Raw genomic sequence first — 27260 nt, 5'->3', positions numbered from 1 at the left:
TCTGTCCACGACAGTAGGTCCACCCAATTGTCCTGGAGGAAGTCAAATACAAGTGAATAAATGTCTCTAGGTCTTGGTTTACCATATCCATTTGCCCATTAGTTTGGGGATGATATGCTGAAGAGAATTTTAATTTGTATTGCAGAACACAATGCTCTCCAGAACCTGGCCACAAACTGTACACCTCTGTCTCAGACGATTTCATTTGGAAAATCATGGAGACGAAAAATATGAAGATGGGTGCTGATGGAAGACCGGACAAAGGAATAAAATGGGCAATTTTAGAAAAACGATCCACCACCATCCAGGAATTATTACGTCCTTTTGAGACAGGCAGCAGTAATAAAGGTCATTGATAAATGGGTCCGTGGCTGCTTTGGTATCGATAGTGGTTGGAGAGGACTGAATGGATTTTCATGATGTTTTTATACTGGGTGCATTTGATACATGAGGTGATGAACTCTAGAACATCTCATTTCATAGAAGACTACCAATAGGAGCGTGAATGGAATTAAAACATTTTGGGATACCGGCATGACCAGCGAATAAGGATCCATGAGCTCATGTTAACAATTTTTGGTGGAGTTCTGGATGTACAAACATCTTACCGGGTGGTGGTACAGGGGCTACCTAGGTGTTGGCGAATGAAAGTTGCTATCGAATAGGATGAGATTCCTGATGGATAGCATGCTTTTGAGTGGACCAGGCATGTGTTAGTTCGTCTGCTTTATGATTTTGGAATCCAGGGTGGAAGGTTATTTTGTAGTAGAACCTTGAGAAGAATAAGGCCCAGGAAGACTGCCAAGGGTTGGGCTGACTTTAGCTACAACAGGTTCTTATGATCCAAGAAAAGTTATGGGATATTTAGCCCACTCTAAAGGGTATCGCCACTCCTCTAAGGCTGATTTGATGGCTAAGAGCTCTTGGTCACCAATTGAATAATTTTTCTCAGCAGGAGAAAATCTTTGGGAGAAAATCCGGCATTGATGAAGCTTCCCGTCTTCCATGTTTTGTGATAAGCCAGCTCCTATTCCCACAGACAAAGCATCGACTTCAAGGAAGAACATTTTTTCCAAATCAGCTGCCGTAGGATTGATGTCGAGGTATAAGCTTGTTTTAAATTATGAAAAGCAGAGATGGCTTCAGGAGACCAGTGCTAAAGACTGGCTCTCTTCTTTGTTAAGGCTGTTATCAGGGCTACCAAAGAAGCACATTTTCTTATGAATTACCGGTAATAGTTAGTGAAACTTAAAAATCGATGAACCGCCTTCAAGGTGGAGGGCTGTGGCCAGTTTCGAATGGCACTGAACTGTTCAGGATCCACTTGAAGATTACACTCCAGGTCTCAGGAGAATATCAGAATGTCATTTCAGTAAACAACTACATAGAGATACAAGATGTCTCGGAAAATCTAATTTACAAAGTGCTGGAATACAGCAGGGGCATTGCAAAGGGCCGAATGGCATGATTAAATATTCGTAATGGCCATCTCCTGTATTAAAGGCCATCTTCAACTTATCATCTTCCTTAATTCTGATTAGATTGTAGGCTCCTCTTAAATCAAGCTTGGTGAGAACAGTTGCTCCTCTCACCCTATCAAAAAGCTCCGTAATAAGATAGCACAGTCCCATTCTCTATGAGGTGGTAAGGTATCAGCAGCATGTTCACTGAAATCATCAAGGTAATCTTTATAGGTCTCTGGAAGTACTACAGACCCACCAGAATGGATTAAACGTAGAGGAATCACAAGAGACCAGCAATACTGGAAAGAAGAGGCACCCCAAGACTTAAGCTGTGATGTAGGCCAATCAAATTGAGGATTATGAAGTTGTAGTCATGGAAGACCGAGGACAAGACAATGAGTAGCTTTGGGAATAACTAGTAGCTCTAGTAGTGGAATGAGTAATGAGACCTCCTTGAATGCGGCTCCCATTCCGCCACTGTGAGAAAGACAGTCAAGAGTCTTGATGGGAATGGAAGTTTCCTGAACCACTGATGGTGTAATAAAGTTCCCGGCAGCTCCGGAGTCAAACAGGGTGTCAAAAGATTTGGACCATGGGGGGTGGTCAAAGTCACATTTAACAAACAGTCAGATTTCAGTGAAGATTTTGCTGAAAACCCTAACCTGAATTACCCAGAAAAAGTGTGTTTGGAGTTTCCCGGATACACAGGATAAGATCCAATAAAGTGATTTGGACCGGCACGATATAGACATTTTTCTTGATCATGCCTCAAGCATTCCTCTGGAGATAGGTACGAGCTATTAACTTGCATGGGCTCGTCTGCAGGAGGTGAAAAAGACTGTGAAGTACTGGGTGAGCGAGACTTTTTTTTACTGTCATCTACAAGTATTTAATTGTTTCCCATTCCGGCCAACATGAACGAATATTCATCATATTTCTTGCAATGACCTCATCTTTATTGTAATCTTGATATCGCTATCGAATAATATGGTCTTTTGGATTAATTCATTATTTGGTTAATTACCATTTCTATTGTCCCCGGACTTCTGAATGATCAATTCGGGGTAGAATAGGTTATTCATACTACTTAAATCCTTTTATTACTGACATCTGCAATTAATTGGATTGTAATTGGACATTGATGGATTGATTGGGTCTATTATCCTATTTAAAAGGGGTTCCTTAGGAGTACGTCACTATGAAGTGATCAAGCTCTATCGGTTGCGAAACGTACGTCTTCGCACTAACAGATTGATTCTGGGTATTTATAGCGTCATAACTGGGCTTAGATCCCAGATTAGTGATTTTTGTCACATGTGATATATGTGTTAAATGTGTATTGTGTTTTTTTGTATCTGTATTATCTTGTATTTTATTAAGTAATCAATTAAAAGCTAATTTTTTATTTAATTCAAAATTACTAAGTTGTGCCCCCACCCAAGAGTCTTCTTCTCTTTTTGACTACTTACAAGTACTACAGACCCACCAGGCTGGATTAAATGTAGAGGAATCACATGAGACCAGCAATACTGGAAAGAAGAGGCACCCCATGACTTAAGCTGTGATGTAGGCCAATAAACCTGAGGGTTATGAAGTTGTAGTCATGGAAGACCGAGGACAAGACAATGAGTAGCTTTGGGAATAACTAGTAGCTCTAGCATTGGAATGAGTAATGAGACCTCCTTGAACGCGGCTCCCATTCTGCCACTGTGAGAAAGACAGTCAGAGTCTTGATGGGAATGGAAGTTTCCTGAACCACTGATGGTGTAATAAAGTTCCTGGCTGCTCCTGAGTCAAACAGGGTGTCAAAAGATTTGGACCATGGGAGGTGGTCAAAGTCACATTCAACAAACAGTCAGATTACGGGGAAGATTTAGCTGAAAACTCTAACCTGAGTACCCCAGAAAAGGTGAGGGTTTGGAGTTTCCCGAAGGCACAGGATAAGATCCAATAAAGTGATTTGGACTGGCACAATACAGACATAATTTTTCTCGATGATGCCTCATGCGGTCCTCTGGAGATATTGTAGGTGCGAGCTATTAACTTGCATGGAGGCAAAGAAGACTGTGAAGTACTGGGCGTGCAAGACTTAAAGCGTTCACTTCTGAACCTGCAGACTGCTCTGTCGTAGGCGTAGATCAATCTTGGGATTGGGACCGGACTAAAGCACAAACTGAAGTCGGATTTGGACTGGAACGTAGCTCAGGCTGGGGCCGGAGTGGGACCAGACTGAAGCATAAACTGGAGCAAGATTGGGACCGAACTCTAGCACAAATAGGAGCTGAGTTGGGATTGGACTGTAGCACAAAATGGAGTCGGATTGGGACTGAACTATAGCACACGCTGGAGCCAGGTTGGAAGCACAGCAGGAATCGGCAGGTGAACTGCAGACAGCTAGCCAGGGAGCTGGAGCCTAAGACGTCTAGCAGTAACGAAGATCAGGCACAGAATGCTGTCAGAGGATAGTTATACTCTGAGTCACACAGTGATTGGCCGGTGTGGTCAGGTGGACAATAGCCCAGCTGCCATTGAGGAATAGCGGTCAGCTGATCTGGTCCAACATGGTGCGTCCAGTGTTTGGTAGCCGGCGGGAACGCCGCCGGAGCTCCAGGACCTTAAGACCATCATCACGCTGGGGGCCTGTCAACAGCACACTCTCCTTAGTCCCTCCATGATGTGAGCAGGAGAAAATTAATATAATAGGGCATGAAGCTCCTAATGTATGAGACAAACCAGAGAAAGTGGGGAGGAGACTGGTCAGATCTCTGGGCTGGTAACAGTGACATAATGTGAGGGGGGGAGCAGGAGTATAAAGGGGTTGATGGCTCGTGATATATGAAATACACCTAGAGTGTTGGGAGTAGACTGGTCAGATCTCTGGGCTGGTAACACACAGTGACATGATGTGAGGTGGAGAGCAGGAGTACAAAGGGGCTGATGGCTCCTGATGTATGAGATACACCAGAGAGTGTGGGGAGGAGACTGGTCAGATCTCTGGGCTGGTAACACACAGTGGCATGATGTGAGGGGGAGAGCAGGAGTATAATAGGGTTTGATGGCTCCTGATGTATGAGATACACCAGAGAGTGTGGGGACGAGACTTCTCAGGTCTCTGGGCTGGTAATACACAGTGACATGATGTGAGGGGGAGAGCAGGAGTATAATAGGGGCTGGTGGCTCCTGATGTATGAGATACACCAAAGAGTGTGGAGAGGAGACTGGTCAGATCTGTGGGCTGGTAACACACAGTGACATGATGTGAGGAGGAGAGCAGGAGTATAATAGGGGCTGATGGCTCCTGATGTATGAAATACACCAGAGAGTGTGGGGATGAGACTGGTCAGATCTCTGGGCTGGTAACACACAGTGACATGATGTGAGGGGGACAGCAGGAGTATAATAGGGGCTGATGGCTCCTGATGTATGAGATACACCAGAGAGTGTGTGGAGGAGACTGGTCTGATCTCTGGGCTGGTAACAGACAGTGACATGATGTGAGGAGGGGAGAAGTATAATAGGGGCATGGGGCAGATACCTTTTCCTCATTAATCTGTACTGATAGTGGACAGTGTAGAACAAGAGATTGTTACAGTGACTGAAAGAGATTATGTGACCGGATGGGATCACTCTGCCACCTGCCCATTATGTGATTTCATCAGTGGTTTTACAGCTTGATCTTGGAGTTACCCATTACTGTCACTAACCTGCTGTTACTGACCACTCCTGCTGGCTGTCATCATCCAATAGACGCCCAAGGGCTAAGAGTGTCAAATGTGCACTAGCTGTAGGGTAATCGCTGCCACTACCCGGCCCCCTCACCTGAAACCGATTACATCAGAGTGTTGTGTATAACTGCTGCAGCACCTCTTTGCCTGTGATATCCGGTTCCATGCTGAATCGGGCACTCAGCCAACAAATCAAATCAAGGACTGTATTTGCCCAGCTCATTTATCTCCTGGGTTGGAACGAGGACAGACCTCTCTCTTTTATGACAACAGGACATCTTACAGCACAGGGGTATTACATATTAATGCTTAGCACCAGGGGGTATCTGTAACCACACTAAGCAGTACATGATCTTACATTGGAATTAGACACAATTTACAGTAATCGTTAATTCCCAAATATCTGTTTGGTTCAACAATGGAACATCTCCACAAAAAACTGGAGCACAGAACTGACATACAGAGACCCTCCGGTGGGATTTAGTGGTCAAGCTAACACCACCCCTTATCTTGCCTCAGACTAAATGTTTTATTAATAGGAGATTTACTGTCTGAGAAAGTTACAAAAACAGGTTCTCTCTCAAAAACACCAGTAACTAAAACACACGTACTGCATATACTATAATGTACTGTAATATACTATGAGCTCTGTGCCAATAAGACAAATTCAATTACACAATATTTCTTCCACTGTCCATGTTGGGGGAGGTGAAACCAATCAGTTATTATTCAGATTATTTCTATAATTAATCTTATGGATTATTACTTCTCTATAGCCATCCTTGCCAAGGACTGCGGCAGCTGTTTCCATATGTGCCCATGTAGGAGGTTCAGAATCACAGTGGCTATATAACAGTGTGCACTCTCTGTCTGTAGACACCCGTTTGGATGGGACCAGCTACCTATGAATGGCCTCTTGTTACCATGGATCCAGGATAATACTGTAAGATACCCCTCGGTTATGTAAGAGTTAATAAACACCTTAAGTAGAGGAAGGCTGATAATCTAGGATGTTGTTTTAGTTATACAAATCACATACAGAAGAAACGTACAATGATAATAAATGAGTGTTATACTGTATATAATAAAAGGGGGTAATAAGGAGAATGGGTTCCCTTACAATTGATTCTATGTGAGCAATATACTGACACTGTATACAATTAAACGCTAAATAAGAGGAGACCTCCCACTTATTTACACCCCAGCCTTCATCTCATTTATATTGCCATGAAAGACTCCGACATAGTAGAAATGTGTTGGCGTAACCTGAAAATAGGTATAGTGATCTCCGACTGCACGAGGTCTTGGTCATATTTACTCTCAATGTGTTTTATTGGTCAATGGCTGATACAGCTGTGTCTAATATAAGGCGGCTGCTCACACAGAGCACGAACACTCAGCATTTTATTATTTATGGGACACGTTTCTGTAATAAGTGTTTATTACTCACCTGTGCTGATATCTGTAGGGATTTCCTCCTCCTTACACTGCTGATCACCCCTCACATGCGTCTCTTCTCCATCTATATCTTCTGCCTTATTATCAGTCATATACATTTCTTCTTCTCCCTCTATATCTTCTACCTTTATATCAGTCACATATGTCTCTTCTTCTCTCTCTACATCTTCTGCCTTCATATCAGTCACATACGTCTCTTCTCCCTCTATATCTTCTGCTTTTATATCAGTCACATACATCTCTTCTTCTCCCTCTATATCTTCTGCCTTCATATCAGTCACATACGCCTCTACTTCTCCCTCTGTATCTTCTGCCTTCATATCAGTCACATATGTCTCTTTTTCTCCCTCTAGATCTTCTGCCTTCATATCAGTCACATACGTCTCTTCTTCTCCCTCTATATCTTCTGTCTTCATATCAGTCACATACGTCTCTTCTTCTCCCTCTAGATCTTTTACCTTTATATCAGTCACATACATCTCTTCTTCTCCCTCTATATCTTCTGCCTTTAAATCAGTCACATACATCTCTTCTTTTTGTATATCTTCTGCCTTAATATCAATCCGATCTTCACCCTAAATATCCCAAAACATTATAACAGTAGCAAATTTTATTGAGATAGAACAGATTATAAAATACACACAGCTGCTCTACACATCATATAGTGAAAGTCACTTTGGTATATTGGCGAGACCCTAAATCCCATCTACCTGATGCTCCTGTGGGGTCCTGTGATTCTCCTCTGTACAATCCTGTGAATAAAGAAGACGGGGACATCTCTCTGGGGTATTTCTGTGTCCATCTGTAGGAGACACACAGTGACTGAGTACATTGTACATATGTGATTATCAGGTGATGTGTGTATATAGGGGCCCCCATACCTGCTCTCCCCTGTACAAAAAATGACAGTCTTCTCTTACCCAGTGATGCGAGGGGCCGGTGATTCTCCATCATCACGTCCTTGTACAGACCCCTGTGTTCCTCTATATACTCCCCCTCCTGCATGGAGACATAGACAGTGACATCCTGACACCTTATAGGAACCTGACACACACAATGAGACAGTCATCACCCAGACACATCCCCTGGTGTTACTGTATAATGTTCCATTCCCAACAGTCACCTCTCAAGTCATCACCCAGACACATCCCCTGGTGTTACTGTATAATGTCCCATTCCCAGCAGTCGCCTCTCCAGTCATCACCCAGACACATCCCCTGGTGTTACTGTATAATGCCCCATTCCCAGCAGTCGCCTCTCCAGTCATCACCCAGACACATCCCCTGGTGTTACTGTATAATGTTCCATTCCCAGCAGTAACCTCTCCAGTCAGCAGCTGAATTATCTTATTGGTGAGTTCCAGGATCTTCTGGTCATTGTGTCTCTCATGTATCAGTGAGTGAGGTGGAGGCACCGTGATGGGTGCTCAGTCCTCCTCAAACATGGCGTCTCACAGTCACCAGATGTCTTCATCGCTACAAAGTAACCCTGTGTATTGGGCGATGCATCAATAAAAAATAAATTAACTTTTTCGAGATGTTTTTTTCATTCCAGTTTAAATGTGCAAAATATACTGCATCCATGTTACACATACAGCCCCGATTCTATCTGTAACCATTCCATATACACTTTCTAGTAATTTGAAGATATATTTTATTGCTTTTGCCATCTTCCGTGTGCAGAGCATTCTGCATCCTAACAAAAGCCGCCACCCACAGATGTTTCAAAAGAATTGAACAGAGAGGTGCCGACACAGATGAGGTGGCAGTGATGGGCGAAAGAATGGCCGCCTATTGAAGGTGAAAGCAGAGAGAAGTGTTATATACACTATACTAGACACTGCACATTGGAAACAATGATGGGTTGTATTTATACATTTCAATTCTACTATTTTATTACACCTGAGGGCAGATCATAAGCTGTACACACCAAAGTGCCATGAATGTATCAGTGATTTAAAACACAAAATAGCAACACAGAGCCGCATCTCTCCTACCCCCAACACAATGCCGCATCTCTCCAACCACCAACACAGAGCCGGATCTCTCCAACCACCAAAACAGGGCCGCATCTCTCCTACCACCTAGACAGAGCCCCATCTCCCCTACCACCAACACAGAGCCCCATCTCCCCTACCACCAACACAGAGCCGCATCTCTCCTACCACCAACAGATATCCTCATCTCTCCTACCACCAACACAGAGCCGCATCTCTCCTACCACCAACAGAGATCTCCATCTCTCCTACCACCAACAGAGATCCCCATCTCTCCTACCACTAAAAGATATCCCCATCTCTCCTACCTAGTGTTCACTCTAGCTCCGGCGGCAGGCAGGGCGCCGGAGCTAGAGAGGGCAACCTTGTGCGCATGCCTGAAAAGGGGGCGTGGCCACGAAAAGGGGGCATGTCTATAAGACGCGTCTCCTTTCGTCACACTTGGGGGCGTGCCCGGCACTTACGGACACGCTGTGCAGCCCCCAAGCGCTGCAGAGAGGGAGAATAGATGCAAGGCGCATGCGCCCAGCGTCTATTCTCCGGCGGTGACCGGGTCACCGCACATTTCTCCACCCGCGGGACACTGCGTCCGACGGGTGAAGACGGCACACACAGGCTGTGAGGGCAGGAAGCTTTTTGCCCTCCTTTTGGAGGGCAGGGTGCTTTTTGCCCTCCAGAAGGAGGGAAGGGCGCCGCGCCCCGCTAAAACAGCCTACTATCAACAACACAGAGCCCCATCTCCCTTACCACAAGACAGCCGAATCTCTCCTACCACCTAGACAGAGCCCCATCTCCCCTACCACCAACACAGAACCCCATCTCTCCTACCACCACAAGAGAGCCCCATCTCACCTACCGCCAACAGCCCCATCTCTCCTACCTCCAACACAGAGCCCTATCTCTCCTACCACCACCACAAAGCCCCATCACTCCTACCAACATAGAGCCCCCTCTCCTACTACCAACACAGAGCCCCATCTCTCCTACCACTAAAAGATATCCCCATCTCTCCTACCTAGTGTTCACTCTAGCTCCGGCGGCAGGCAGGGAGCCGGAGCTAGAGAGGGCAACCTTGTGCGCTTGCCTGAAAAGGGGGCGTGGTCATGAAAAGGAGGCGTGTCTATAAGACGCGTCCCCTTTCGTGACTCTCGGGGGCGTGCCCGGCACTTCCCCCCCGGCTCAGCCCCCAAACGCTGCAGAGAGGGAGAATAGATGCCAGGCGCATGCGCCCGGCGTCTATTCTCCGGCGGTGACCGGGTCACCGCACATTTCTCCACCCGCGGGACACTGCGTCCGACGGGTGAAGACGGCACCCAGAGGGCAGGACAGTTTTTGCCCTCCTTTTGGAGGGCAGGGTGCTTTTTGCCCTCCAAAAGGAGGGCAGGGCGTCGCGCCCCGCTAAAACAGCCTAGCGGGAACGCTACCACCAACACAGAGCCCCATCTCCCTTACCACCAGACAGCCGCATCTCTCCTACCACCTACACAGATCCCCATCTCTCCTACCACCACCAGATATCCTCATCTCTCCTACCACCAACATAGAGCCCCATCTCTCCTTCCACCACCACAAAGCCACATCTCTCCTACCACCAACATAGAGACCCATCTCTCCTACAACCAACAAAGATCCCCGTCTCTCCTACCACCAACAGGGAGCCACATCTCTCCTACCACCAACACAGATCCCCATCTCTCCTACCACCAACACAGTCGCATCTCTCCTACCACCAACACAGAGCCGCATCTCTCCTACCACCAACAGAGATCCCCGTCTCTCCTACCACCAACAGAGAGCCCCGTCTCTCCTACCACCAACAGAGAGCCCCATCTATCCTACAGTCAACACAGAGCCCCATCTCTCCTACAACCAACACAGATCCCCATCTCTCCTACCACCAACACAGTCGCATCTCTCCTACCACCAACACAGAGCCGCATCTCTCCTACCACCAACACAGAGCCCCATCTCTCCTACTACCACCAAAAGATATCCCCATCTCTCCTACTACCAGAGATCCCCATCTCTCCTACCAACAACAGAGATCCCCATCTCTCCTACCACCAACAGAGATCCCCATCTCTCCTACCACCAACACAGAGCAGCATCTCTCCTACCACCAACACAGAGCCCCATCTCTCCTACCGCCAACACAGAGCCCCATCTCTCCTACCACCAACACAGAGCAGCATCTCTCCTACCACCAACACAGAGCCGCATCTCTCCTACCACCAACACAGAGCTGCATCTCTCCTACCACCAACAGATATCCTCATCTCTCCTACCACCAACACAGAGCCGCATCTCTCCTACCACCAACACAGAGCCCCATCTCTCCTACTACCACCAAAAGATATCCCCATCTCTCCTACCAGAGATCCCCATCTCTCCTACCAACAACAGAGATCCCCATCTCTCCTACCACCAACAGAGATCCCCATCTCTCCTACCACCAACACAGAGCAGCATCTCTCCTACCACCAACACAGAGCCCCATCTCTCCTACCGCCAACACAGAGCCCCATCTCTCCTACCACCAACACAGAGCAGCATCTCTCCTACCACCAACACAGAGCCGCATCTCTCCTACCACCAACACAGAGCTGCATCTCTCCTACCACCAACAGATATCCTCATCTCTCCTACCACCAACACAGTGCCGCATCTCTCCGACCTCCAAAATATATCCCCATCTCTCCTACCACCAACAGAAAGCCGCATCTCTCCTACCCCCAACACAGATCCCCATCTCTCCTACCACCAACAGTCCCATCTCTCCTACCACCAACAGAGATCCTCATCTCTCCTACCACCTACACAGAGCCCCATCTCCCCTACCACCACCAGATATCCTAATTTTTCCTACCGCCAACACAGAGCCCCATCTCTCCTACCACCACCAGAGATCCCATCTCTCCTACCACCAACAGAAGCAGCATCGCTCCTACCACCAACAGATGTCTCATCTCTCCTACCACCAACACAGAGCAGCATCTCTCCTACCGCCAATACAGAGCCCCAACTCTCCTACCACCAACACAGAGCCGCATCTCTCCTACCACCAACACAGAGCCGCATCTCTCCAACCGCCAACATATGTCTCATCTCTCCTACCACCTACACAGAGCCCCATCTCTCCTACCACCACCAGAGATCCCCATCTCTCCTACCACCAACAGAAGCCGCATCGCTCCTACCACCAACAGATGTCTCATCTCTCCTACCACCAACACAGAGCCGCATCTCTCCTACCGCCAATACAGAGCCCCAACTCTCCTACCACCAACACAGAGCCGCATCTCTCCTACCACCAACACAGAGCCGCATCTCTCCAACCGCCAACAGAGCCGCATCTCTCCTACCGCCAACAGAGCCCCATCTCTCCTACCGCCAACACAGAGCCGCATCTCTCCTACCGCCAACAGAGCCCCATCTCTCCTATCACCAACACAGAGCCCCATCTCTCATACCACCAACACAGAGCCGCATCTCTCCTACCACCAACACAGAGCCGCATCTCTCCTACCACCAACACAGAGCTGCATCTCTCCTACCACCAACAGATATCCTCATCTCTCCTACCACCAACACAGTGCCGCATCTCTCCGACCTCCAAAATATATCCCCATCTCTCCTACCACCAACAGAAAGCCGCATCTCTCCTACCCCCAACACAGATCCCCATCTCTCCTACCACCAACAGAGAGCCCCGTCTCTCCTACCACCAACAGAGAGCCCCGTCTCTCCTACCACCAACAGAGATCCCCATCTCTCCTACCACCAACACAGTCGCATCTCTCCTACCACCAACACAGAGCCGCATCTCTCCTACCACCAACACAGAGCCCCATCTCTCCTACTACCACCAAAAGATATCCCCATCTCTCCTACTACCAGAGATCCCCATCTCTCCTACCAACAACAGAGATCCCCATCTCTCCTACCACCAACAGAGATCCCCATCTCTCCTACCACCAACACAGAGCAGCATCTCTCCTACCACCAACACAGAGCCCCATCTCTCCTACCGCCAACACAGAGCCCCATCTCTCCTACCACCAACACAGAGCAGCATCTCTCCTACCACCAACACAGAGCCGCATCTCTCCTACCACCAACACAGAGCTGCATCTCTCCTACCACCAACAGATATCCTCATCTCTCCTACCACCAACACAGAGCCCCATCTCTCATACCACCAACACAGAGCCGCATCTCTCCTACCACCAACACAGAGCCGCATCTCTCCTACCACCAACACAGAGCTGCATCTCTCCTACCACCAACAGATATCCTCATCTCTCCTACCACCAACACAGTGCCGCATCTCTCCGACCTCCAAAATATATCCCCATCTCTCCTACCACCAACAGAAAGCCGCATCTCTCCTACCCCCAACACAGATCCCCATCTCTCCTACCACCAACAGAGATCCCCGTCTCTCCTACCACCAACAGAGAGCCCCGTCTCTCCTACCACCAACAGAGAGCCCCATCTATCCTACAGTCAACACAGAGCCCCATCTCTCCTACAACCAACACAGATCCCCATCTCTCCTACCACCAACACAGTCGCATCTCTCCTACCACCAACACAGAGCCGCATCTCTCCTACCACCAACACAGAGCCCCATCTCTCCTACTACCACCAAAAGATATCCCCATCTCTCCTACTACCAGAGATCCCCATCTCTCCTACCAACAACAGAGATCCCCATCTCTCCTACCACCAACAGAGATCCCCATCTCTCCTACCACCAACACAGAGCAGCATCTCTCCTACCACCAACACAGAGCCCCATCTCTCCTACCGCCAACACAGAGCCCCATCTCTCCTACCACCAACACAGAGCAGCATCTCTCCTACCACCAACACAGAGCCGCATCTCTCCTACCACCAACACAGAGCTGCATCTCTCCTACCACCAACAGATATCCTCATCTCTCCTACCACCAACACAGAGCCGCATCTCTCCTACCACCAACACAGAGCCCCATCTCTCCTACTACCACCAAAAGATATCCCCATCTCTCCTACCAGAGATCCCCATCTCTCCTACCAACAGAGATCCCCATCTCTCCTACCACCAACAGAGATCCCCATCTCTCCTACCACCAACACAGAGCAGCATCTCTCCTACCACCAACACAGAGCCCCATCTCTCCTACCGCCAACACAGAGCCCCATCTCTCCTACCACCAACACAGAGCAGCATCTCTCCTACCACCAACACAGAGCCGCATCTCTCCTACCACCAACACAGAGCTGCATCTCTCCTACCACCAACAGATATCCTCATCTCTCCTACCACCAACACAGTGCCGCATCTCTCCGACCTCCAAAATATATCCCCATCTCTCCTACCACCAACAGAAAGCCGCATCTCTCCTACCCCCAACACAGATCCCCATCTCTCCTACCACCAACAGTCCCATCTCTCCTACCACCAACAGAGATCCTCATCTCTCCTACCACCTACACAGAGCCCCATCTCCCCTACCACCACCAGATATCCTAATTTTTCCTACCGCCAACACAGAGCCCCATCTCTCCTACCACCACCAGAGATCCCATCTCTCCTACCACCAACAGAAGCAGCATCGCTCCTACCACCAACAGATGTCTCATCTCTCCTACCACCAACACAGAGCCGCATCTCTCCTACCGCCAATACAGAGCCCCAACTCTCCTACCACCAACACAGAGCCGCATCTCTCCTACCACCAACACAGAGCCGCATCTCTCCAACCGCCAACATATGTCTCATCTCTCCTACCACCTACACAGAGCCCCATCTCTCCTACCACCACCAGAGATCCCCATCTCTCCTACCACCAACAGAAGCCGCATCGCTCCTACCACCAACAGATGTCTCATCTCTCCTACCACCAACACAGAGCCGCATCTCTCCTACCGCCAATACAGAGCCCCAACTCTCCTACCACCAACACAGAGCCGCATCTCTCCTACCACCAACACAGAGCCGCATCTCTCCAACCGCCAACAGAGCCGCATCTCTCCTACCGCCAACAGAGCCCCATCTCTCCTACCGCCAACACAGAGCCGCATCTCTCCTACCGCCAACAGAGCCCCATCTCTCCTATCACCAACACAGAGCCCCATCTCTCATACCACCAACACAGAGCCGCATCTCTACTACCACCAAAATATATCCCCATCTCTCCTACCCCTAACACAGAGCCCCATCTCCCCTACCACCACCAGATATCCTCATTTTTCCTACCGCCAACACATAGCCCCATCTCTCCAACCACCACCAGAGATCCCCATCTCTCCTACCACCAACAGAAGCAGCATCGCTCCTACCACCAACACAGAGCCGCATCTCTCCTACCACCAACACAGAGCCGCATCTCTCCAACCGCCAACATATGTCTCATCTCTCCTACAACCTACACAGAGCCCCATCTCTCCTACCACCACCAGAGATCCCCATCTCTCCTACCACCAACAGAAGCCGCATCGCTCCTACCACCAACAGATGTCTCATCTCTCCTACCACCAACAAAGAGCCGCATCTCTCCTACCGCCAATACAGAGCCCCAACTCTCCTACCACCAACACAGAGCCGCATCTCTCCTACCACCAACACAGAGCCGCATCTCTCCAACCGCCAACAGAGCCGCATCTCTCCTACCGTCAACAGAGCCCCATCTCTCCTACCGCCAACACAGAGCCGCATCTCTCCTACCGCCAACACAGCCCCATCTCTCCTATCGCCAACACAGAGCCCCATCTCTCCTACCACCAACACAGAGCCGCATCTCTACTACCACCAAAATATATCCCCATCTCTCCTACCCCTAACACAGAGCCCCATCTCTCCTACCACCAACAAAGAGCCGCATCTCTCCTACCACCAAAATATATCCCCATCTCTCCTACCAATACAGAGCCGCATCTCTCCTACCACCAACAGAAAGCCGCATCTCTCCTACCCCCAACACAGATCCCCATCTCTCCTACCACCAACAGATGTCTCATCTCTCCTACCACCAACACAGAGCCGCATCTCTCCTACCGCCAATACAGAGCTCCAACTCTCCTACCACCACCAGATATCCTCATTTCTCCTACCCCCAACACAGAGCCGCATCTCTCCTACCACCAACAGACAGCCGCATCTCTCCTACCACCAACACAGAGCCCCATCTCTAATACCACCAACACAGAGCCGCATCTCTCCTACCACCAACACAGAGCCGCATCTCTCCAACCGCCAACAGAGCCGCATCTCTCCTACCGTCAACAGAGCCCCATCTCTCCTACCGCCAACACAGAGCCGCATCTCTCCTACCGCCAACACAGCCCCATCTCTCCTATCACCAACACAGAGCCCCATCTCTCCTACCACCAACACAGAGCCGCATCTCTACTACCACCAAAATATATCCCCATCTCTCCTACCCCTAACACAGAGCCCCATCTCTCCTACCACCAACAAAGAGCCGCATCTCTCCTACCACCAAAATATATCCCCATCTCTCCTACCACCAATACAGAGCCGCATCTCTCCTACCACCAACAGAAAGCCGCATCTCTCCTACCCCCAACACAGATCCCCATCTCTCCTACCACCAACAGATGTCTCATCTCTCCTACCACCAACACAGAGCCGCATCTCTCCTACCGCCAATACAGAGCCCCAACTCTCCTACCACCAACACAGAGCCGCATCTCTCCTACCACAAACACAGAGCCGCATCTCTCCTACCGCCAACAGAGCCGCATCTCTCCTACCGCCAACAGAGCCCCATCTCCCCTACCGCCAACACAGAGCCGCATCTCTCCTACCGCCAACAGAGCCCCATCTCTCCTACCACCAACACAGAGCCCCATCTCTCCTACCACCAACACAGCCCCATCTCTCCTACCACCAACACAGAGCCGCATCTCTCCTACCACCAACAGACAGCCACATCTCTCCTACCACCTACACAGAGCCCCATCTCCCCTACCACCACCAGATATCCTCATTTCTCCTACCCCCAACACAGAGCCGCATCTCTCCTACCACCAACAGACAGCCGCATCTCTCCTACCACCAACACAGAGCCCCATCTCTCCTATCACCAACACAGAGCCCCATCTCTCCTACCACCAACACAGAGCCGCATCTCTACTACCACCAAAATATATCCCCATCTCTCCTACCCCTAACACAGAGCCCCATCTCTCCTACCACCAACAAAGAGCCGCATCTCTCCTACCACCAAAATATATCCCCATCTCTCCTACCACCAATACAGAGCCGCATCTCTCCTACCACCAACAGAAAGCCGCATCTCTCCTACCCCCAACACAGATCCCCATCTCTCCTACCACCAACAGATGTCTCATCTCTCCTACCACCAACACAGAGCCGCATCTCTCCTACCGCCAATACAGAGCCCCAACTCTCCTACCACCAACACAGAGCCGCATCTCTCCTACCACAAACACAGAGCCGCATCTCTCCTACCGCCAACAGAGCCGCATCTCTCCTACCGCCAACAGAGCCCCATCTCCCCTACCGCCAACACAGAGCCGCATCTCTCCTACCGCCAACAGAGCCCCATCTCTCCTACCACCAACACAGAGCCCCATCTCTCCTACCACCAACACAGCCCCATCTCTCCTACCACCAACACAGAGCCGCATCTCTCCTACCACCAACAGACAGCCACATCTCTCCTACCACCTACACAGAGCCCCATCTCCCCTACCACCACCAGATATCCTCATTTCTCCTACCCCCAACACAGAGCCGCATCTCTCCTACCACCAACAGACAGCCGCATCTCTCCTACCACCAACACAGAGCCCCATCTCTAATACCACCAACACAGAGCCGCATCTCTCCTACCACCAACACAGAGCCGCATCTCTCCTACCACCAACACAGAGCCGCATCTCTCCGACCACCAACACAGAGCCGCATCTCTCCTACCACCAACAAAGAGCCGCATCTCTCCTACCATCCAACACAGAGCCCCATCTCTCCTACCACCAACACAGAGCCCCATCTCTCCTACCACCACCACAGAACCCCATCTCTCCTACCACCAAAACAGAGCCCCATCTCTCCTACCACCAACACAGAGCCCCATCTCTCCTACCACCAACAGAGAGCCGCATCTCTCCTACCACCAACAGAGATCCCCATCTCTCCAACCACCAACACAGAGCCCCATCTCTCCTAATACCAACAGAGATCCCCATCGCTCCTACCACTAACAGAGATCCCCATCTCTCCGACCACCAACAGAGATCCCCATCGCTCCTACCACCAACAGATGTCTCATCTCTCCTACCACCAACACAGAGCCGCATCTCTCCTACCGCCAATACAGAGCCCCAACTCTCCTACCACCAACACAGAGCCGCATCTCTCCTACCACAAACACAGAGCCGCATCTCTCCTACCGCCAACAGAGCCGCATCTCTCCTACCGCCAACAGAGCCCCATCTCCCCTACCGCCAACACAGAGCCGCATCTCTCCTACCGCCAACAGAGCCCCATCTCTCCTACCACCAACACAGAGCCCCATCTCTCCTACCACCAACACAGCCCCATCTCTCCTACCACCAACACAGAGCCGCATCTCTCCTACCACCAACAGACAGCCACATCTCTCCTACCACCTACACAGAGCCCCATCTCCCCTACCACCACCAGATATCCTCATTTCTCCTACCGCCAACACAGAGCCGCATCTCTCCTACCACCAACAGACAGCCGCATCTCTCCTACCACCAACACAGAGCCCCATCTCTAATACCACCAACACAGAGCCGCATCTCTCCTACCACCAACACAGAGCCGCATCTCTCCTACCACCAACACAGAGCCCCATCTCTCCTACCACCAACACAGAGCCGCATCTCTCCTACCACCAACAAAGAGCCGCATCTCTCCTACCACCAACACAGAGCCCCATCTCTCCTACCACCAACACAGAGCCCCATCTCTCCTACCACCACAGAACCCCATCCTGCCACCAAAACAGAGCCCCATCTCTCCTACCACCAACACAGAGCCCCATCTCTCCTACCACCAACAGAGAGCCGCATCTCTACTACCACCAACAGAGATCCCCATCTCTCCAACCACCAACACAGAGCCCCATCTCTCCTAATACCAACAGAGATCCCCATCGCTCCTACCACTAACAGAGATCCCCATCTCTCCTACCACCAACAGAGATCCCCATCGCTCCTACCACCAACAGATCTCCCCATCTCTCCTACCACCAACAGAGATCCCCATCTCTCCTACCACCAACACAGATCCCCATCTCTCCTACCAGCAACAGAGATCCCCATCTCTCCTACCACCAACAGAGATCCCCATCTCTCCTACCACCAACAGAGATCCCCATCTCTCCTACCACCAACAGAGATCCCCATCTCTCCTACCACCAACAGAGTTCCCCTTCTCTCCTACCACCAACAGAGAGCCCCGTCTCTCCTACCACCAACAGAGAGCCCCGTCTATCCTACAGCCAACACAGAGCCCCATCTCTCCTACAACCAACAGAGAGCCGCATCTCTCCTACCACCAACAGAGATCCCCATCTCTCCTACAACCAACAGAGATCCCCATCTCTCCTACCACCAACACAGTGCCCCATCTCTCCTACCACCAACACAGAGCCGCATCTCTCCTACCATCAACACAGAGCCCCATCTCTCCTACCACCAGAGATCCCCATCTCTCCTACCACCAACAAAGATCCCCATCTCTCCTACCACCAGAGATCCCCATCTCTCCTACCACCAAAACAGAGCTCCATCTCTCCTACCACCAAGCCCCATCTCTCCTACCAACACAGAGCCGCATATCTCCTACCACCAACAGAAGCCGCATCTCTCCTACCACCAACAGAGCCGTATCTCTACCACCAACACAGAGCCGCATCTCTCCTACCACCAACACAGAGCCGCATCTCTCCTACCACCAACAAAGAGCCGCATCTCTCCTACCACCAGAGAGCCGCATCTCTCCTACCACCAACAGAGATCCCCATCGCTCCTACCACCAACAGAGATCCCCATCTCTCCTACCACCAACAGAGATCCCCATCTCTCCTACCACCAACACAGATCCCCATCTCTCCTACCAGCAACAGAGATCCCCATCTCTCCTACCACCAACAGAGATCCCCATCTCTCCTACCACCAACAGAGATCCCCATCTCTCCTACCACCAACAGAGATCCCCATCTCTCCTACCACCAACAGAGATCCCCGTCTCTCCTACCACCAACAGAGAGCCCCGTCTCTCCTACCACCAACAGAGAGCCCCGTCTATCCTACAGTCAACACAGAGCCCCATCTCTCCTACAACCAACAGAGAGCCGCATCTCTCCTACCACCAACAGAGATCCCCATCTCTCCTACAACCAACAGAGATCCCCATCTCTCCTACCACCAACACAGTGCCCCATCTCTCCTACCACCAACACAGAGCCGCATCTCTCCTACCACCAACACAGAGCCCCATCTCTCCTACCACCAGAGATCCCCTTCTCTCCTACCACCAACAAAGATCCCCATCTCTCCTACCACCAAAGATCCCCATCTCTCCTACCACCAAAACAGAGCTCCATCTCTCCTACCACCAAGCCCCATCTCTCCTACCAACACAGAGCCGCATATCTCCTACCACCAACAGAAGCCGCATCTCTCCTACCACCAACAGAGCCGTATCTCTACCACCAACACAGAGCCGCATCTCTCCTACCACCAACACAGAGCCGCATCTCTCCTACCACCAACAAAGAGCCGCATCTCTCCTACCACCAGAGAGCCGCATCTCCCCTACCTCCAACAGAGATCCCCATCTCTCCTACCACCAAGATATCCTCATCTCTCCTACCACCAACACAGAGCCCCAACTCTCCTACGCCAACAGAGATCCCCGTCTCTCCTACCGCCAACAGAGATCCCCGTCTCTCCTACCACCAAGCCCCATCTCTCCTACCACCAACAGAGAGCCCCATCTATCCTACAGCCAACACAGAGCCGCATCTCTCCTATCACCACAGATCCCCATCTCTCCTACCACCAAAAGAGATCCCCATCTCTCCTACCACCAAGAGAGATCCCCATCTCTCCTACCTCCAACAGAGAGCCACATCTCTGCTTCCAACAGATGTCGCATCTCTCCTACCAACAGATGTCGAAATCCTACCACCAACACAGAGCCCCATCTACCGCCAACAGCCAGATCTGTCCTACAACCAATAGCCCTATCTCTCCTACCACCAGCTCCTACTGCCAACAGAGAGCCCCATTGCTCCTACCACCAACACAGAGCCCCATCGCTCATACCACCAACAGAGAGCCACAGCACTCCTACCGCCAACAGAGATCCCCATTTCTACTGCCGCCAACAGAGAGCCGCATTTCTCCTACCACCAACAGAGATCCCCATCTCTCCTACTCTCCAACAAAGAGCCGCATCGCTCCTACCACCAAGAGATACCAATCTCTCCTACCGCCAACAGAGAGCCGCATCTCTACTGCCAACAACAGAAGCCGCATCTTTCCTACCACCAACAAAGAGCCGCATCGCTCCTACCACCAACAGATGTCTCATCTCTCCTACCACCAACACAGAGCCCCATCTCTCCTACCGCCAACAGCCCCATCGTTCCTACTGCCAACAGAGAACCAAATCTCTCCTACCACCAAAACAGAGCCCCATCTCTCATACCACCAACAGAGAGCCGCATCTCTCCTACCGCCAACACAGAGCCCCATCTCTCCTACCACCAACAGAGAACAGCATCTCTCCTACCTCTAACAGAGTCAAGTCTCTCCTACCACCAAAAGAAAGCCGCATCTCTCCTACCAACAGATGTCGCATCTCTCCTACCACCAAAACAGAGCCCCATCTCTCCTACCGCCAACACAGAGCCTCATCTCTCCTACTGCCCACACAGAGCCCCATCTCTTCTACCACCAACAGAGAGATGCATCTCTCCTACCACCAACAGAGAGCTGCATCTCTCCTACCACCAACAGAAGCCGCATCTCCCCTACCACCAACAGAAGCCGCATCTCTCTTACCACCAATACAGAGCCCTATTGCCAACAAAGATCCCCATCTCCTACCACCAACAGAAGCTGCATCTCTCCTACCACCAACACAAAGTCGCATCTTTCATACCACCAACAGAAGCCGCATCTCACCTACCGCCAACAGACAGCAACATCTCTCCTACCACCTACAAAGAGCCGCATCTCTCCTACCGCCAACAGAAAGCTGCATCTCTCCTACCAACAGAAACCGCAGCTCTCCTATCTCCAGAGAGTCATATCTCTGCTACCACCAACAAGGAGCCGCATCTCTCCTACCAACAGATGTCGCATCTCTCCTACCGCCAAAACAGAGCCCCATCTCTCCTACCACCAACAGCCCCATCTCTCCTACTGCCAACAGAGAGCCGCATCGCTCCTACCACCAACAGATGTCTCATCTCTCCTACCACCAACAGAAGCCGCATCTCTCCTACCACCAACAGAGAGCGTCATCTCTCCTACCACCAACAGAAGCGGCATCTCACCTACCACCAACAGACAGCCGCATCTCACCTACCACCAACACAGAGCCCCATCTCACCTACCACCAACACAGAGCCCCATCTCACCTACCACCAACACAGAGCCCCATCTCTCCTACCACCAACAGAGAGCCGCATCTCTCCTACCGCCAGCAGAAACCGCAACTCTCCTACCACCAACAGAGAACAGCATCTCTCCTACCTCCAACAGAGTCAAGTCTCTCCTACCACCAAAAGAGAGCCGCATCTCTCCTACCACCAAAACAGAGTCCCATCTCTCCTACCGCCAACAGCCCCATCTCTCCTACCACCAACAGAGAGCCGCATCTCTACTACCACCCACAGATGTCTCATCTCTCCTACCACAAACACAGAGCCCCATCTCTCCTACCACCAACAGAGAGCCCCATCTCTCATACCACCAACAGAAGCCACATCTTTTTTAGCACCAACGGAGAGCTGCATCTCTCCTACCACCAGAGAGCCGCATCTCTCCTACCACCAACAGAGAGCCGCATCTCCCCTACCACCAACAGAAGCCACATCTCTCCTACCACCAACAGAGAGCCGCATCTCTCTTACCACCAATACAGAGCCCCATCTCTCCTATTGCCAACAAAGATCCCCATCTCTCCTACCACCAACAGAAGCTGCATCTCACCTACCACCAACAGAAGCCGCATTTCTCCTACCACCAACAGAAAGCTGCATCTCTCCTACCAACAGAAACCGCAACTCTCCTACCTCCAGAGAGTCATATCTCTGCTACCACCAACAAAGAGCCGCATCTCTCCTACCAACAGATGTCGCATCTCTCCTACCGCCAACACAGAGCCCTATCTCTCCTACCTCCAACAGCCCCATCTCTCCTACCACCAACAGAAGCCGCATCGCTCCTACCACCAACAGATGTCTCATCTCTCCTACCACCAATATAGAGCCCCATCTCTCCTACCACCAACAGAGAGCGGCATCTCTCCTACCACCAGAGAGCCGCATCTCTCCTACCACCAACAGAAGCCACATCTCACCTACCGCCAACAGACAGCCGCATCTCTCCTACCTCCATCAGATAGCCGCATCTCTCCTAACACCAAAAGAGAGCAGCATCTCTCCTACCGCCAACACAGAGCCCCATCTCCTACCGCCAGAGAGCCACAACTCTCCTACCGCCAACAGAGAGCTGCATCTCTCCTACCGCCAACAGAAACCGCAACTCTCCTACCACCAACAGAGAACCGCATCTCTCCTACCACCAAAAGAGAGCCGCATCTCTCCTATTGCCAACAAAGATCCCCATCTCTCATACATCTATTATATCACCTCTACCTCATTACATCTCTATTATATCACCTCTGCCTCATTACACCTTTATTATATCACCTCTCTCATTGCACCTCTATTATATCACCTCTACCTCATTATACATCTATATCACATCTACCTCATTACACTTTATATTACCTTTATGTACCTCATTATACATCTATTATATCACCTCTACCTCATTAAACATCTGTTATATCACCTCTACCTCATTATACATCTTTTATGTCACATCTACCTCATTATACATCTGTTATATCAAATCTACCTAATTATATCTATTATATCACCTCTACCTCATTATACCTCTATTATATAGCCTCTACCTCATTACACCTCTATCTCAATACGGAATCAGTATGTAATACCGCCGGCCGCATGTTCTAATCCCAACAGTGGAAGCCCGGCAGGGGTAAAGATCCTGATCGCTAATTTAGGTAAGTACCCCTAACCCTACCCCCTACCCTAACCCTCCTTTAGGGGTGCCTAACCATAACCTCCCCCCCTAGTGCCTAACCCTAACCCCCCTCTGTGCCTAAACCTAAACCCCCTTCCCCGCAGCCTAAACCTGAGTCTCCCGGGGGGTGCCTAACCTTAACCCCCCTTCCCTAGCCTAAACCTCCCGGGGGGTGCCTAACCTCCCCCCCCCCGGCGGCTGTCCATGCCCGGCTTACCTTCGTTTGGTATGCCGGTCATCGGGCTCCCGTAGGTCTAATGACAGGTGTCGGGATTTCGGCCCCTGTCATTAGTACCTTTCCGGGATTTGAAAGTCGGAAAACCTGGTGGTCGGCATTCCGACTGTCGGATTCCTGACTGCATCTCCTCGTTACACCTCTATTATATCACTTCCACCTCATTAAACATCTATTATATCACCTCTACCTCATTATGCATCTATTATATCACCTCTACTTCATTACACCTCTATTATATCACCTCTACCTCATTATACCTCTATTATATCACCTCTACCTCATTACACCTCTATTATATCACTTCTACCTCATTACACCTCTATTATATCACCTCTACCTCATTGTACCTCTAGTATATCACCTCTACCTCATTATACCTCTATTATATCACCTCTACCTCAATACACCTCTATTATATCACCTCTACCTCATTACACCTCTATTATATCACTTCTACCTCATTACACCTCTATTATATCACCTCTACCTCATTACACCTCTATATCACCTCTACCTCATTATACCTCTATTATATCACCTCTACCTCATTACACATCTATTATATCACCTCTACCTCATTACACCTCTATTAGATCACCTCTACCTCATTACACCTCTATTAGATCACCTCTACCTCATTACACATCTATTATATCACCTCTACCTCATTACACCTCTATATCACCTCTACCTCATTATACCTCTATTATATCACCTCCTCCTCATTACACATCTATTATATCACCTCTACCTCATTACACCTCTATTAGATCACCTCTACCTCATTACACCTCTATTAGATCACCTCTACCTCATTACACATCTATTATATCACCTCTACCTCATTACACATCTATTAGATCACATCTACCTCATTACACCTCTATTATATCACCTCTGCCTCATTACACCTCTATTATATCACATCTACCTCATTACACCTCTATTATATCACCTCTACCTCATTACACATTATATCACCTCTACCTCATTACACATTATATCACCTCTACCTCATTATACCTCTATTATATCACCTCTACCTCATTACACATCTATTATATCACCTCTACCTCATTACACCTCTATTAGATCACCTCTACCTCATTACACCTCTATTAGATCACCTCTACCTCATTACACATCTATTATATCACCTCTACCTCATTATACCTCTATTATATCACCTCTACCTCATTACACATCTATTATATCACCTCTACCTCATTACACCTCTATTAGATCACCTCTACCTCATTACACATTATATCACCTCTACCTCATTACACCTCTATTATATCACCTCTGCCTCATTACACCTCTATTATATCACCTCTACCTCATTACACCTCTATTATATCACCTCTACCTCATTACACCTCTACCTCATTACACCTCTATTATATCACCTCTGCCTCATTACACCTCTATTATATCACCTCTACCTCATTACACCTCTATTATATCACCTCTGCCTCATTATACCTCTATTATATCACCTCTACCTCATTATACCTCTATTATATCACCTCTGCCTCATTACACCTCTATTAGATCACCTCTGCCTCATTACACCTCTATTATATCACCTCTGCCTCATTACACCTCTATTATATCACCTCTACCTCATTATACCTCTATTATATCACCTCTGCCTCATTACACCTCTATTATATCACCTCTACCTCATTACACCTCTATCACCTCTACCTCATTATACTTTACATTATCTAAGAGATAACTCTCCTCCCGCAGTCACCGTTAGCTCTCACCGGAGCCGAAGGACATTGCACATCAGGCTTCCGGTCTATGCGTTCCACCAGACTCTATGACCTTACAAAGGTATTTACAACTTCCGGCTTGTGCGTTCCACCTGTATCTCCTTCTGCCCGAGAGTTTCCGGTGACTGATACTGATACTTATTTGGAGGGAGCTGAGGAGAGACACATCCCTGTGCTGGGATAGTGATGGTGCAGGGGGAGCAGCCTGCGCTGTTCTGTTATTATTATTATACAGGGGGAGCAGCCTGTGGTGTTCTGTTATTATTATTATACAGGGGGAGCAGCCTGCGGTGTCCTGTTATTATTATTATTATACAGGGGGAGCAGCCTGTGGTGTCCTGTTATTATTATACAGGGGGAGCAGCCTGTGGTGTCCTGTTATTATTATTATACAGGGGGAGCAGCCTGCGGTGTCCTGTTATTATTATTATACAGGGAGAGCAGCCTGTGGTGTCCTGTTATTATTATTATACAGGGGAGCAGCCTGTGGTGTCATGTTATTATTATACAGGGGGGGCAGCCTGTGGTGTCCTGTTATTATTATTATAGAGGGGGAGCAGCCTGTGGTGTCCTGTTATTATTATTATACAGGGGGAGCAGCCTGCGCTGTCCTGTTATTATTATTATACAGGGGGAGCAGCCTGCGGTGTCCTGTTATTATTATTATACAGGGGGAGCAGCCTGTGGTGTCATGTTATTATTATACAGGGGGGGCAGCCTGTGGTGTCCTGTTATTATTATGATACAGGAGGAGCAACCTGTGGTGTCCTGTTATTATTATTATACAGGGAGAGCAGCCTGTGGTGTCCTGTTATTATTATTATACAGAGGGAGCAGCCTGTGGTTTCCTGTTATTATTATACAGGGGGGGCAGCCTGTGGTGTCCTGTTATTATTATGATACAGGAGGAGCAACCTGTGGTGTCCTGTTGTTATTATTATACAAGGGGAGCAGCCTGTGGTATCCTGTTGTTATTATTGTTATACAGGGGGAGCAGCCTGTAGTGTCCTGTTATTATTATACACGGGGAGCAGCCATTGGTGTCCTATTATTATTATTACTATACAGGAGGAGCAGCCTGTGGTGTCCTGTTATTATTATTATACAGGGGGAGCAGACTTCGGTGTCCTGTTATTATGATATGGAATCATATAGAAGGTATATGGTGCAGTACATTTATTCAAACATGATACAAAGTAAAAAAAAAACCATAAACGCTCAGTTTGGATATATCTCTGTGCAGTG

The 27260-nt window shown here is 49.5% G+C and overlaps 1 protein-coding gene across 1 annotated transcript in view; it reads right to left on the bottom strand.

The window, feature by feature from the left end:
* LOC148512048 (uncharacterized) overlaps nucleotides 1–8772 on the bottom strand; it is a 140692-nt gene extending 131920 nt beyond the window's left edge. Inside the window, exons 1-3 of the mRNA XM_088482365.1 lie at nucleotides 7567–8772; nucleotides 7357–7448; nucleotides 6639–7221 (exon numbers count right to left, since the gene is read on the bottom strand). Coding sequence (XP_088338491.1) covers nucleotides 6639–7221; nucleotides 7357–7448; nucleotides 7567–7651 — 760 coding nt within the window. The 5' untranslated portion in view covers nucleotides 7652–8772. The remainder of the gene's footprint in view (nucleotides 1–6638; nucleotides 7222–7356; nucleotides 7449–7566) is intronic.
* Between the last annotated feature and the right edge of the window lie 18488 nt (nucleotides 8773–27260).

This window comes from Taudactylus pleione, unplaced genomic scaffold (genome assembly GCF_031769625.1).
Source record: "Taudactylus pleione unplaced genomic scaffold, aTauple2 ptg000285l, whole genome shotgun sequence".
NCBI classification, from domain to species: Eukaryota; Metazoa; Chordata; class Amphibia; order Anura; family Myobatrachidae; genus Taudactylus; species Taudactylus pleione.
The sequence above is the reverse complement of the archived record's forward strand: the minus strand, read 5'-3'. Positions and strand labels throughout refer to the sequence as shown.